We start from the raw sequence: 15816 nt of genomic DNA, 5'->3' as shown, positions 1-15816 counted from the left end.
AAGTGATGCAGTGGATAGAGTAAGACAGCAATATGTGTAAAGTGCTTTGCAAATCTTAAAGTACTACGTAAGTGCTAGCTATTATATTGTGTTAAGTCTGGGGTGAAATACAAAGGAAAAAAAGAGACTGTCCTTAAGGAGTTTACGTTGTAATAGGAAAGACAATACACAAATGGGGGGGGGGGGGAAGACAGTGAAACAAGATGGTTATCATGAGTAGTAGAGATGGCTATAAGTGAAGCATTTCAGGAAAAGGAATTTCCTGAAATTGTGAACCAGGAAAAAATAGCCATTAATTAGGGCCACATGATAAAAGAATTGAAACCTTCAAGCCTTGGTCTCTGGTACATCTCTCCCAGTGACATAGATACTGCTATTTAATATTTGTTGAAGATTAGTTTCAAAAGATTAGCTAAATAGAAGGCAAACAAAGTTTCAAAGTCTCGGAGAAAAGGCTCACTCCTTTCTCACTATAGTGTAATGCTACTGAGATTAAAGCTCTTCCCCACCCATTAGTGGGTCTGCCCATTAAGGGGAGTTTGATTTGGGGAGATTTGTAGGAAGGCCCACACCTTTGGTTAATGAGGCACTGGTTCTCAAGGTTGTGAGCCCTCTGGCTCTGAAAAATGTATAAATACTCTGAGGTGAGGTTTTACTTTGGGGCTTACTCATTGAAAGTGTTTGTTTAGCCAGATGAGACTCTGGGTAGCCCACCCCCACCCCGGTTTTGAAAATTCAGATGTTAGTGCATCTCTCTCTGGTAACTATGTATGTATGGTCAGACCTGTCTATTGATCTGTGATGTATGTATTGCTTATAGTCAGGCAGCTGGAAGCCCTGTCTGTTGATCTTTATTTCTCTGTATGTTCTCTGAAGTTCAGGGTCCAGATTTTTCCCCCTGAACTAAGTGAATGATCCATTTGCTTGATTAAAGTAATTGTCAACCCCTCAAAAGTTGTTTTCCTTTTAGAAAAGCAGATCTAAGATCCTGTACAGCAGATCCTCCTGTATATGTCAGGGTCCTTGCTTTTACAGATAAGTATGCCAAGTTGGGGGATCCAGCTGAAAGTTGTAGGACATAATTCTTGGGAAACCCAAAGAGGGGAAAAATGGTAGTCTGATACAATGATCCTTTAATAAAGATAGAACTAGCTAGGGGTAGAAAAGTCTCATTTGTGTGGACTCTACTAGTTCAGAGGGAATCTGTCAAAGCAAGGGGATTTTACACCAAAAGATCTAACTTGGGGAAGGGTATTCTGCAATCCTGGACACCTGTGACATTTTCCAAAGTTCTCAACACATTAACAAGGCAGTCTAAAAGGAACTGATAGGATGCTTGCAAATCCTGACTCTCATTTGTATTTCTCTATTGTGCAGGATAATTTTTTTTTAATTTTGCATACTGTTGTCATGGAGTAAAAGAAAGATTTTTGTCCTCTTCTGTCAGCGATCCAAGATTTAGAAAAGAAAATTGGAGTCATCAGGTTCCAGACTGGAGTGTCAGTGAGCCATGTTTTCAAGTAGACACACAAAGAGTAATGTGTGGGCTTAAGGTGCCACATGTAGTAATTATAACTAAATGAATGATTTCCCTTGCTTTTTTTTCAAGCCTTTGTCTTCCCTCGTGTGTGTGTGTGTGTGTGTGTGTGTGTGTGTGTGTGTGTGTGTGTACTTCTTTTTCTTAGGTCTTTCCATTGCCCTTCTTAATAAAGATGTCTTTCCCTCTGGGTCTCTGGAATGGCTTAACATCTATCCTTAATATTTAAAACCTCAACAAAAACACTTTTATTTTGGACATAATAACATGTCAAAATATTAGAAGTACCAGGACCTAAGAGAAGTATTGCCTAATCTTAAGGACAAAAAGACAGCTATAAAAAACAGATGATGTAATTAGAGAAGGAAAACTTTGGGAAGCATCAGAATAATTTACCAATCATTGCTACAAATTTGCAGTCAAATTCTGTTCTCAGAAATTATACTTAAAGATGGAATAAGGGCTAAGGAAAAAAATATCTCCAATGATCTAGGGAACCAGCTGAACTTCTGAAAGCTGTTTCCATTTTGCAACCGAATGTCATTTTGGAATTATTGCCTTGTCTAGGATGGTGCATGCACAAAAGTAGGAACCATTTTGAAGATGAACCAACTGATGCATACAGGCTGGGTCAGATTCCTGGACAGGTAAATTCCCATAATTCTCAACTCTTAGGTCACCTTTCTAAGAACAACAAGCTACAGCTGCCCTTCATTTTTCTGAGAAATGTACCAAAGGTATTGGATATTCCATTGGCTGCTGGGCAAATAGCCAATCACTCTCTAGGGTAATCCAAACCTGTGTGTAGGGAAGGATAGTAACTTTTCAAACCAGATGGTTCCAAGAATGTCTTAGCCAAATATTTGGTTTGACTCAACTTGCTTTGTCATGGAGTTGAAAGATTCCCAGACAAAATAGTTAATTCATAGGTAATTAATACAATAAAATAACCCAACAAAGTCAAGAAGAATTTATTAAGAAATTACTATGTGCCAGAAACCATACTAAGCACATAAATACAAAAAAAAGCAAAAAAAAATAGTATTTTTTGTCAAGGATTTCAAAGTCTAATGGAAAGTACATTCCAATAACATATAAACAACTCTATACAAATAAGATATATACAGAGTAAGTTAAGCTAATCTCAAAGAGAAGGAGCTAAGACTAAGGAGGACTGGGAATGACTTCTTGTAGAAGGTATGACTTCACCTGAGCCTTGAAGGAAACCAAGAGATGAAGATGAGAAGGGAAAAATTCCAGGCATGGGGATCAGTCAGCGAAAAGGTCTGGAGTTAGGAAATGGAGCATCTTTTGTAAAAAAAACAGCAAGGAGGCCAGTATCACTGAACCACAGAGCACATAGAGGCAGAATGGAAGTATGTGTAAGAAGACTGGAAAAGTAGGAAGGGGCTAAGTGATAAATAGGACTTGAAATTTACTCCCAGAGGTCACACACACACACACACACACACACACATACACACACACATGCTCAAATGTATTATATGCATATATGTGTATCTATGTATGTATAATGTATCCTATGTTTTTTATTTGTAAGCTTACGTATTATTTTATGCATTTAAAAACATTTTTCTGAAAAAGGTTCTATAGGCTTCGGCAGGCTGCCAAAGAGGTTCATGACACAACCATAATTAAGAACTCCTGATCTATAGTTTAAAGCTTTTCAGTAGCAGGATAAGACCAACACTGATATCAAAACCCTACAACATTGTATGAAAAGTGCACTAGAGAGGTACAAAGCAAAATTCCTAAGAATTCTGTGTTTCTCTATTTCTATTTATGTTCCTATGTTATTGTTACTCTCTATGGCATCTAGATCAATGAACAGACACTCATAGGCAGCTTTCCATTTTGTATGGATAAGTTAATCTCTTTCAAATTGCCACAGATCTCATTGAGGAGGAGTTGTAGCTTTCTGAGGTTCATAATGGACTCAAACGTGAGCATCCAGGGACTCTTTGTACTGCTAGAGAATCAGTTAGTCAGTCAATTTAATAAACTTTTATTAAATGCTTACTGTGTGCATAACAGTAATATTGTAATTATGATCAAGACAGTTCTAAGGGATTCATGACAAAAAAAAAATATATCCATTTCCAGAGAAAAAAACAGATAAACTCTGATGGCAGATTGAAGCGTACTTTTTTGGTCAGCTGGGAAAGTCTGTTCATTCCTTTCACTTATTTTCATTCAGGATACACTTAGTGTGTGTGCATTGACCATCCTCATAAAGATAATATATAGATGAGAAAATGAGTATTGGTTTGGGAATTACCAGTGTTTTCTTAGTTGCTTTCTGGGAGCTGCAATCCTTTCCACTCTTTTTGGATTTTCACCTTTTCGATATCTCTAGAGATATCTATCTCAATCTTTATTATCTTTAAATTTATATTACTTTCAACATAGATTTTTTTTTTCTACTTTGCTCTGGTGGCTCTTTTCTTGCTTTGGATCCTTAAGGATACCTACCATTAACTCATAGGACACAAGATACTAAACCCAAATATGATGGTTCCACTATTCATGTTGATAATAATAGACTACTATGAGACTACTCAGAGATCTTTTCCATTTGACAGCTGGGTTTTTTTCCCCTCCAAGTTTCATCTATGAATGCCTTTAGGAAAACCTAGTTTGACTAGATCTCATGCCAAACACTCTACAGGCCCATTTTCTTCTCAACTGTGCTTCACTATTTAGTGAGATGATGCTTCTCCATCTTTCATCTTCCTCTTCCTCATCTATAATGTTTTTCAAGTCAGCTTGTATTGCAGTCCTTGGCTATTATTTCCTTCACTATTCTTGTGGTGAGTGTTTTGCATCACCTCAGAATTAGGGTGATCAACTCAATATCATTTTGTGAAGGTCCAGATTTTTCATAGTTAACAGTTTGTTCACCCAGGTAGGGCTGAAGCTGCTATAATCACAAATATCTGTCATCTTTAATCTTCTAAATTAATATTGGCTTTGCTTTATCCAATCAATTATCTATATATAATCAGAAGTGACCAGTTATTTCTGACTCGTTCAGCTGTGCAATGTTCACATACATAATTAATAGCCACTACTTTTTATTTGCATTAGCAATAGTGAGAGACAAATGGACAGTATGCATATTCCATTAGTATCCATGTTATTACAAAAGAACATGAGAAAGGCCCCCAAGCACATGGGTTAATTCCATTATGGTGAATTCACAGTATAATATGGACAGGAATCACACAAGACAATAAATCCATTGGAGTATTGGAGTCAATTTGATGTTTTGCAATGTCATTTGGTGTTTACTCAACCTAGTACCTTTATTCTTTCCATTAAAAAAATACATATACAAACATAAAATATCTGAGGATTCTAGAAACCATTTACCTTTTTAACTCTGATCCTGAGTTGTATTTTCCAAAAACATTTTTTGTCTTCCTCCCTTGTGTCTGCCTTCTCATGTAAGTTATGGAGTATGATTATATAAGGAGCTAATTTTTTTTTTAGATACCTCATAAAATTTCTTTTAACTGTGGGCCACATGCCAGAGATTTTTTAAAAAATACACAAACCTTCAAGACCTTAAATTAATCTTATCAACATGTATTTTCTTAAAATATGGAATTGACTCCAAATGGTTTATAGAAACAAGAAATACGTCTGAAGTGTGAAATGACAAATGTCTTTGGTCCCAACAGTTTGTGCAACACTCCCCCTAGTGTTTACTTTTAAACCCAGAAAAGTTTTAGTACATAGACCAACAGCAAGCTTTCCATCTAACAGCAAAACATTTCATTAATGAGATTAGGGATCCTGTCATCAGATAAAGAGAACAATGCTAAATCCTTGACACAGATGAAAATTAGATCAGAGCAAAGTGAGGTTCTTTCCTGCCACTGAGAAGCAACTTTACAAGGGAAAAATTTCAAAATTACTGGTAAATATAAGATATAATGATATAATGTATATATAATACAAATATAAGATATAATACATATATGTATATATTTTAAGTTTACTTTAGTAGCTGCTTCTTTTTTATTATTAAATTAATTGAATATATTTGAATATAATTGAATAATAATTTGCATGAACTTGTAACCTGATTCAATATTGTTTAGGTATACTATCAAAAAGAAAACCACATTCAAGACCTTATAACATGAGTTTATTCTCTCAAATGTAGCTTCCCAGGCTTTATAGAGGGGCTCATGGTATCTTACTTTCCCAGTTGGGATTCAACCTATAAAGTATGACCTCAAATTCCATAGAAAAGGAGGATTAAACTTCAGTGGTTCTACTTATTGTTGTGGATAAATGTGTATATGCATATATTTATTATCAAGCAAGGAATTTTGATTTATCTGCATTCATAAGGGTGAAAAAGGAAAGCAAATACGCATTTGCAAAATTCTAAGAACCATATCCTTCCACACATAATAGGAAGGAGTCATAGAAACTATAGAGAACAGACATAAGGGACAAGCTTTGAGGTACTTTTAAGTTTGTTGGCCCTGCTACGTATGGTGTTATCAGTGCTTAAAGTGGTTTTGTAGTTGTTTTTAAAGAGGGAAAATTATAAATAACTCTTTCTGCTTTCACAAGTAAATTAGAGAAATTTCTGTAAAAACCAATTTGAAAAATTAATATTTTGGAAAAGCATTTTTATGGCTATATTTCCACTTTTCTCAGGGATCTTTATATTTAATAAAGTTTAAAACTTAATAAATTTAATAAAATATAATAAAGTTTTAAAAATAAGGTTTTGAATCTGTGAAGTTATGAGGTCTCATATTGCCTGGTGATTCTTGGTATAGCGTCCTCCTATAGCCATCAGCATGAATACAAATAAAATAATCTTTGCCATTTGATATCAGTTTTAGTCTTTTCTATACCCCCAAAGAGAAGCATTAAAATAAGTATATGTGGTCTCAGTTCATAAAGTGAAAGTGGTCGACTTTTAACAATAACATGTTTTGGAGTAACATATGTTTCCATTTGATACTGAATTGAAAATAACAACCTAACGGCTAGCACTTAATTTAGGTTTATTTTTCTTTTTCAGTAATGGGGAACATGAAGCCTCCAATTCTGATGCTTACTGTGCATCTCTTATGGCTGAAAGTCAGTCAGTGTGCTCCTGCTTGGAAAGACACAACGGATCTTGGTGAAAACCTAAAGAGTAGGTTTGCTTTCTTTATCTCCCTTGTCCTGTTTCTATGCATTGTTGGCATTTATGAGGGCTTACAGTTAAGAGATAACAGCTTTCATTACAGCTCTCCAGTTTCATGTTGTTGTAAAACTTTCTCTGGGGCTGATTGATATTAAACATAGAGGCTGTGGAGACATGATGCCAAACATCTGGACAAAAATGGAAAAATTTAGCCAATTATCTGAATACTTCTCCATAGCCAGCTGGTTGGTATTGTAGAGATAAAACTGACCATTTTTTGACAGGATTTCCAGTATCATCCAGATGTTTGGTGTCATATACATTCAGACTAATGAACAATAAAATGATATTCCAGCTTTTTAAAAAAATGGAAGCAATGAAGAACACCTTTGCAGTTATCCTTATACTGTGGAAAATTAAACAACAAACATATTGCATCTAGCAGTTCTATGATCATTAAATGAGTGAGAACTCAATTATTTTAATATTTTAATTTAATATTTAATTTTAATATTTTAAAATTTTTTAAGAATTAAATGTGACCTTTCCTTGATAATGGGTATTTCACATATATTGATAATTACATTTGCTAAAATGGCATGTTAGAAAATGTTTTGAAGGTTTATAATTACTCTTTAAAAATCAGATTTACTCTTGTAAAGAAGAGGGAATACTAAACAATGAATTCTAGTCCTATTAAATCAATTCATCATGAATGAGGAAAACAGTGTATTTAAAGAAAAAGATTAAGAAATCTCATTACTGGGGGAAAGATCATGCCAATGAATCAATTATGTTTGTTCAGAATTGTAAATAAAGTGGAGTGACTGGAGTTTTGCTTTAGGGTACGAAATTTAAAGGATTTTTAGGAAAGCACTGATACATTACCCCATAGTGGTGTCCTAGAGTACTACACCCCAGATGAATTTATTTCTTTCCTTCCCAGCCACCCAATAAGGCCCAGGTGCAAAAATTTCCAGGCATAGTTTTTTGTTTGACGCTTCCATAGAGGTTATTTGAACAAAGGCTGAGGTTACAGATTATCCTTGATGTCCTAGTTGTATACGTTCGATTTATGCTTCCTATTTTTTTAATGGCAAGACTTTGACTCCCAAACCAAAAAATACATTAAATAAATAAAAATAAGTCACTGAAGCAAGTCACAAGAATGGGGTCCAAATAACCCACAGCACACGGAGGCTTTCACAACACAGGAACAGAAGGTATTGTCGGGGTGGCAGCTTACTGCTGATTCATTATGAAAGGCTTCCAAAGCCAGATGCTATAAAAGAGCAATTAGGCCTCTATTTAAGGGAATGAAAAATCGGTGAACTGGTTTTGCAACGTAGTTGTGTAATCAAAGCAAAAACAAAAAAACCAAAAACAGATCCTGTGATTCTCTCAGGCTTGTCTATGGTTGGAGAGCAATATGTAGATGAAGAGGTGAAGAAAGCTTTGATTGGAATTAAGCAGATGAAAATCGTGATGGAAAGAAATGAAGTAAAACATAAAGAACTAATGAAAACCCTGAAGAAAAGCAGTAAAGAAAAACAGGTGATTGAAAGTGGTCTGAGAAAATAGACTGTGACGGGGAGCCCAAGTGAGCAGTTGTTCCCTCCAGTGTTTATAAGCTGACAATCATTTTGGTTACATCAAAACTCAGCTTCCCAAAATAGTCATTTGCTATGCACAGATGACATCACCCTACGAGGAGGGAAGAATTCCAAATGCAATTTTTTTCTCCAAATCTGTTCTTTCTGAGGTAGTGTTGTCTTCTCAATAGCCACGCCATATCTGACCAAAGCAGCAACCTAACAAACTCTCTCTTCTCTGAAACCTTATATTCAGGGTAGGTAGGGGAGGGTTTACCTGAATTATCACTTCCAAGTTTTCTACTTAATAGGAGAAAACCCTGTCCCTTCCTCCCAAGCACTGCCCCCAAAAATCAGTTGAACCTTCATCTGAGACTTCCGGACGTGTTCATCTCAAACACGAATAAATATCTTAGTAGATCTCCAAAGTGGATGTTAACCCCTTACTTCCCTCCCTCACTATGGGGATCCATCTCCTCACCCTGACAGTGATAAAATTTGGGTGAATTGTGCAGTAGGGAATCAGGTACTAGAAATGGATTCAGGCAGACCTAATTTTAAAATTCACCTCCAACACCGATTATGGATATGTGGTATCACCATGGGCAAGTCATTCTCCAAATCTCAGTTTCTTCTTCTGTAAAATGGGGATAATAATACTTGTAGTATTATCATGGAGTTGATGTGAGGCTCAAGTGAAATGTTTTGCAAACTTTCAAGTGCTATATAAATATTCTCTGGTAACTTTCTTGGTCTATAATCTGGTAATAATGTAGCTAATAAATGCATTGAACCTAAACACAAGTTAATCCCATACTGTGACAAATAAAAGGATAGAGAGAACTTTGTCTTTATGACCCAAGGGCTATATGAAATTTTTACTTTAAGCAAAAAAGAAAAAAGAGAGTTTATCTCATTGTAGGTTGACTTTGATGCCTGGCAATATTCTAGAATACATTTTTAATGGATTTTGTGTTAGCTGATAGAAAAGGAAGCAGTGATGGAGCATGAGTACATCAAGAACACGGCTTGTCAGACTATTACTCATTTCCTTTTATAATAACTAGCATTTATATACCACATTAAGGTTAGCAAAGTAGTGCACGTGTCATCTCATTTGATCCTCTCAACAACTCTAGGAGTTGCTATTGTCTTTTGCTATTGACTGTTGTTTTCCCCATTTTACAGATGAGTAAACTGAGGCCAAGAAACGTTCAGTGATTTGACTAGGGTTACACAGCCAATAAGTGTCTGAGGTCAGATGTGAATTCAGGAAGATGAGTCTGGTGCTCTACACTGCACCACTTAGCTGTCCCAAAATACAGATTTCTGAAGCCAATATTTGAACTCAGATTTTCCTGCCTCCAAGAACAGTGCTCTTACCCACTGTATCACCAAGCTGTCCTTTTCTGGACTGGTTTACAACAGTATTCCAGGAATGTATTGGAGCCAGTCAACTCCAAACAAGCTACTTGTTAAATGCATCTCCCCATAGCTGAGAGAGAAAGAACCAAGCAGGAAAAACATTTGAGAAGGATCCAAAGGTCTAAGCAGCAGGAGGAGAGGAGCCTTTGTTACAATAGCTGCCATGCTTTTGGGAGAGCCCTGATTAAACTTAGACAAACACTAGAGGATATTTCCAAGGGCAAGCCCCAAGGACAGTTCTTTACTCATGTTAGCAATATTAAACTTCCTCAAAATAAAAATAAAAAACAAAATTAATAATTTCATAAAAAGAAATACTTAAACATAAAAGAAAAAAGAATAATTATTGTTAACATTTTTATAGTTAACTAGTCAATCAGCTAGCATTTATTAAGTGCCTACTATGTGCCAGGCATTGTATTAAATGTTCTGTGTAGAACTATGCAGAACATATAAATGTTCTATGTAGAGCTTATAGACTAAGGTTACCAGAGAATATTTATATAGCACTTGAACTATGCAGAACTATATATATTTTCTCTCATTTGATTCTCAGAATAACCCAGTGAGGTAAGTGCCATTAATATGTTCATTTTACAAATGAGGAAACTGAGGCTGAGAAACTTTAAGTGACCCGACCAGAGACAAATTTGGAGTTGACTATTAAATATCTGGATCAGTATGTGAAATCCGGTCTATCTTGACTAGAAGTCCAGCATTCTAGCCAATGTTCCACCGAGTTGCCCCAAAGAAGAGAACAGATAATAAAAATCAGGTGACCCTGAAATCATGATGTAAGACAATGGGAAATTTTGATTTATAAAAATTTACTTAGCAGAACACATTTTATGTTATTAATCAAGGGAGGAATTGGGATTTATTCTGCAAAGGCTGGTGACCCACATTTTTTCATCCTGGGATCCTGCATTTCAGGATTCCATACACTTTCAGAGTTGCAAAAGTTGCAAAATTCTTTATTAATAATAAGAATGCTCTTTAATCTTTACCTAGGGCTTGTCACTGAGTACTCTAGAAGGATTTTCCTGGCGTCTCTTCTAATCTGTTAGCATAAGGAAAAGCTGAGGCTCAGAAAAGGGAGAGAGCCACACAAAGTTAGAAACCAATCATTCATCCCCTGAGTTACTAGGACAGAATGTAGACCAGGGAAACTCAATTGGTGGATTGCTCCAGGCTGTTTCTGCTTTCCATGCTATAAAATAGATGGGAAGATAGGAGGGGAGTCCTTCCCGTCACCACCAAAAGGTGCCCACTAGAGGGTGCTCTTCCTCTTTCTATAACACACCTGTGGCCATCTGTCCCCAGATCCATTCTTAGACAGCCCCTACACCCCTGCCTTTGGATAGACAGTAGTACCCACAGGTATGTGGGTTTCCAGACACCCCTAATGTGGAGGGGTCACCTGACCCCAAAAATGTTTCTTAACATGCAGTAGTTAAAAATATATTCATACATTCAGTACAACTGAAATCTCATGGTTTTATGGACTATAAAAGTAATCATTTACATGTTCACTTTGAGAAATACTTATGAGGGACTGGAAGTCAGAAAGATCTGAGTTCAAATACCGCCTCAGACACTTACTAACTGTGATTTTGAACAAGATACTTAACCTCTATCTGCCTCAGTTTCCTCATCCATAAAATGGAAATAATACAACATACTTCAGAGAGTTGTTTGTAGAATTAAAGGAATTAACATATGTAAAACACTTTGTAAATCTTAAAGACCTATATAAATGTAATTAATTGTTTTAGACTTTTAGAACCCCTAGGTTTTTATTTTTTCTATGTGTAATAACAGTTAACATTTATATATCACTTTAAGGCTTGCAATGCACTTTACAAATGTTATTTAATTTGTTCCTCACAACAACCCTGGGAAATAGATGCAATTATCATCCCCAATTTACAGATGAGGAAACTGAGATTTCAAGGAATCAAATGACTTGCCCAGAGTCACACAGCTGATAATCTGAAGCAGGAATTGACCACTAGTCTTCCTAAATCCACTGTGCCCACCTAGTTTACCTTATATTGTCTACAGAGAGAATTGCTTGTCCAGGGACCACTTCTGTCTTATTCAAACAGATGAGAGGAGATGCTCTGGCAGCTGCTGAGCGGGGAAAGGAAAATGATTTGGAAAAATAGCTTAGAAACACTCATTTTAAAAGCAGCAAGTACCAAGATACTTGACATTGAAATGGCATGTTATTTTTTGAAACGGCATGTTATTTTCTCCCCTTCAATTAGGAGGCCCTCCAACTTATGAATGAAGTCAAAGAAAGACTGGAGGTGGAAGAAAAGCGATGCCAGGTGTCTTTGACAGGTTTATGGGATGAATGCAAGTCTTGTCTGGAAAGTAGCTGCATGAGATTTTATACAACCTGCCAACCAAGTTGGTCCACTGTGATAAATAAGGTAAAGGAAATAAATAGGTCTCAGAATTTCAAAATTCCTAGAACTCAACTAAGTTCCCTTCCAGCTCCAAATGGGGGGTAGGGGCAGGGAGGAAGAACAAAGCGGGGGCGGGGGGGATGAAAGTTAACCAAAGGGGATATAGAAGGGAAACCGGATGAGTTCCACAAAAGAGGAGGTATAGAAAGTGATAGATGAGTCAGCCATAATGTGAGGGCGGAGGAAACAAGATGGACTCCCCAAGTGTTGCTGTGATATCAACACAATGTTAAAAAGAAACCAATGGAGACCCCTAGTTTGTTGGCTAAATCCACACTGGAGGATTGAGAGAATTACCTGACAGGTAAGAATCACACAGGGTAAGAGTACATGAATGCCTTATAGTTTGTACCAGTGGAGACACTCCCTATGCCAGTGAGATCCAGATCCATTGAAATATCTCAGAACAAAGGACAGAGGTGCCCAATTTGATGTCACCTTCAGCAATCTGAACAAGCATGGTGTTGATTTTTATGGTAATGATGCAATGTATTTTTACTTACATAGTTTACAATGCTTCATAATCTATATATATTATTTATAAAATGCTATAAGACTACTGCTAGAAAACAGTAATAAGGTTTCATTCATTCCTTCATTTTTTTCTTCTTGGAGCCAAGAGTCTCCCTTGCACCCTTATCTCACCCACTGTCACATGCATGAAACTGACTCATTACTCTCTAGATCCTGGGGTCCCTGGTCAAGAAGCACAAATGGAGAGGTTCCCTGCATATTTCTTCAATATTTCAGAGAACTGTAAGTTTGTCAGCTTGGGCACTTCCTCCACTAATGCAGATAACAACCCTTCTGCTCCTTAGTTTGTAAGTTGTCATTGGGAGAAGCCTCTCTAAACTTAGCGAGGTTTTCAGTTGGAAAGCTGTGATCTTTCACCAGGCATGGACAAAATCTTTCCAGCTTGGGAGAACCTACCTCAGCTTCCTTTTTGCTGCCATAGCCTTAAAGTGCCCAGGATGACTTCAAAATCGTCATGGAGCATCAAAGGAAGACCTTAGTGGATCTAATATGCACCAGGGTAGTCTCTATATTAAAGGGGCCTATCTTACTATCCTGAATTTCTTCCCCTTCCCGCAACTGTCTCTCTTAAATCCAGTTCATACACAAGTCAAGACATCATCGGTGACATCATCGGTCCTCTTCAAAAAAATGAAGAATGAACAACATTGTTGAGACATGAGCTTGATGACTAAGATTTCATGCCCAGTATTGGACAACGCCAAGGGAAATAAGAACAGCTTCTTGCTTGCCAGTGCCATACCTAATTAAATAGAATAATCCCCAGGATAAATAAGAAGCTAAATTTACTTGGCTCTCCACTTAAACTGGATCTTTGGGCTTTTGTGATTGCTTCTACTCTCTAATACATCCATAGTGTGCTGTGAAGACTAGAGGTCTTACTGCTACTACCCAGAAGTGTGATCCAGGGCAAATCACTTAACCCCTCAACTTCAGTTTCCCTTCTGCAAAATGTGTGGGTTGGATGAGATGATTCCTTCAGTCACTTCCAAATCCAGCATTCTTTAATTCTATAAAACACTGCAAAAGGTTATCAGCATAATTAAAGATAGTAAAGCTAAGTGTTGGTACAAATAGATTATAAGACAAAGTACAGGGTTTTTCTTTTCATTTTAAATAATGCTCTCAATATACAGACAAAAGTGATTTTGCATATAAAGTTGTATTTGTTACATCTGACAAATGATCGGTGGTAATTGTCTTTACTCTTTTCTTTCTAAAACTAATTTTTATTTGTTATTTTCTTATTCCTAGAACCTTCCTTTGCTATCCAAGAACCTTTTTTTAATCAAAACTTGAAATATAATGTAACAAAAAACAAGAAATATTATATATGTTTTCATCATGATAAAATAAATACTATGTATAAAAATAATATAAAAATTAAAAGGACATAAAACATAACTTCCTTATGACAGAAACCGAAGGAAGATCCCTGCAGACAGTCTGAGCCCCCCAATATTTGCTCAGCCCTGCCCCAAATCTTTTTATAATTCAAATCTTTAATAAAAAGATCAGCCATTTGTTAAATAAACATATCTATGTCCACTCTAATGGTATAACAACATGAGCATGACCTACTGATCTACTAAAAGGATGGTAGCCAGTTGACTCTTTTTAGCATGGTATTCCCAGAATTCTCTCCCTCCACAACTCTACTTCTTTAGAAACCTTAGCTTTCTTCAGAGATGAACTCAAGGGTCACCTTATATTGTGAGGTCTTTCTGGATTATCCCCCTCATTTGCTAATGCCTGCCTCCAAAATTCTTTTATATCTACCTCACATGTATTTTTATATTTACTTCTATGTGCATGTTGTTTCCACACTAGAAAGTAATCTCCTTAAAGATGGGAACTTAATTTCATTTTGGTCATTTTATCACTAACACCTAGCACAGAGCTTCATATGTAGCAGACTTTTTTTAATGTTGGTTAGAGGGAAATAAATGATTTTGAATATTTGCTTAAATTCCCTCTTTTGCTTTGCTGTTGGCAATACTTAACCAAGAATGAAGGCAACCATGGTTTTCTGTTCTTAGACAATTACTGCTCGGAAAACAAAGATTATGGTAAAGTATATCCTTCAGGTCAAAGCTGGTTTTCAATGTGAATTGCTCTTCTTTGGTGTGAAGGCTTACCATAAATTTATTTTTATTGTTTGTTCCTTGGCTTTTTCTTGTTATTGTTTTTAAATAAAGTCATAGGATTTCTCTATAAGGAAGATGGGAGATAGAATGTGAAGAGGCAGGTGAAGGATTGGCAGATATGATGGAGAGGTGTTGCAGTGCAACAGAAAGTGTAGTGGGTGGCCAAGGCAGACCCTGTTGTATAGTCCCAATACAGCCAATGCTCTGGCTTGGGTATAGGAATATTTACATAAGGAGGTAAAATAGGCAGGTATATGTGTGGTCTACTTTCAAAGGTGCCCAGGAAGACCCCTGTGCCTCCAAAAAAATAACTTCCTTGCTAAGTTGTTGATATCTGAAATCCATTGACTAGAGTTTGGCTTAAACTAAACATTGGCTTTGATTTTTGAAAAATGTAAATACTCTTTCTTGGTAGAAGCAACATACTAAGCCCTACAAATTATATACATCTCAGAGTGAATACTTTATCTGATCCTTTCCCAAGAGTTCATTTTTGTAGGTTAAGTCAAAGGAGAAAATTTTCAGAAAGGACTCAGGGATGAGAGCATGCCACTAAAAAGCTAAAGAAAAGGATCTTTAGACAATCTTAGGCTTATCCGTATTTTTTTTCCAAAAATCTCTGGATGCTACCTTATGTGTCTTCTGATAATCTTTGTGTTCCAAATTCCATCCCTCAGATTGTGGTTCCTTGGTAATGTCATTAAACTTGAGCCAATTTTGCATCACCAAGACTCTCTGGTCAGAATTTTATAGGAATTTAATTCAACCTTGAACATTTTTGTTGTTGTCATTCAGTCATTTTCAGTTGTGGATGACTCTTTGTGAGACAACTTTGGTGTTGCAAAGATACTGGAGTAGTTTGCCATTTCCTTCTCCAGCTTGTTTTACAGATGAGGAAACTGAGGCAAATAGGGGTAAGTGACTTGTC

At 36.3% G+C, this 15816-nt stretch overlaps 1 protein-coding gene across 1 annotated transcript in view; it reads left to right on the top strand.

Moving 5' to 3' along the window:
* Positions 1–6619: 6619 nt before the first annotated feature.
* Positions 6620–15816, top strand: part of CLUL1 (clusterin like 1) — a 30807-nt gene continuing 21610 nt past the window's right edge. Inside the window, exons 1-3 of the mRNA XM_072599496.1 lie at positions 6620–6725; positions 8122–8270; positions 12004–12171. Coding sequence (XP_072455597.1) covers positions 6620–6725; positions 8122–8270; positions 12004–12171 — 423 coding nt within the window. The remainder of the gene's footprint in view (positions 6726–8121; positions 8271–12003; positions 12172–15816) is intronic.

This window comes from Notamacropus eugenii, chromosome 4 (genome assembly GCF_028372415.1).
Source record: "Notamacropus eugenii isolate mMacEug1 chromosome 4, mMacEug1.pri_v2, whole genome shotgun sequence".
Taxonomy (NCBI): domain Eukaryota; kingdom Metazoa; phylum Chordata; class Mammalia; order Diprotodontia; family Macropodidae; genus Notamacropus; species Notamacropus eugenii.
The sequence above is the reverse complement of the archived record's forward strand: the minus strand, read 5'-3'. Positions and strand labels throughout refer to the sequence as shown.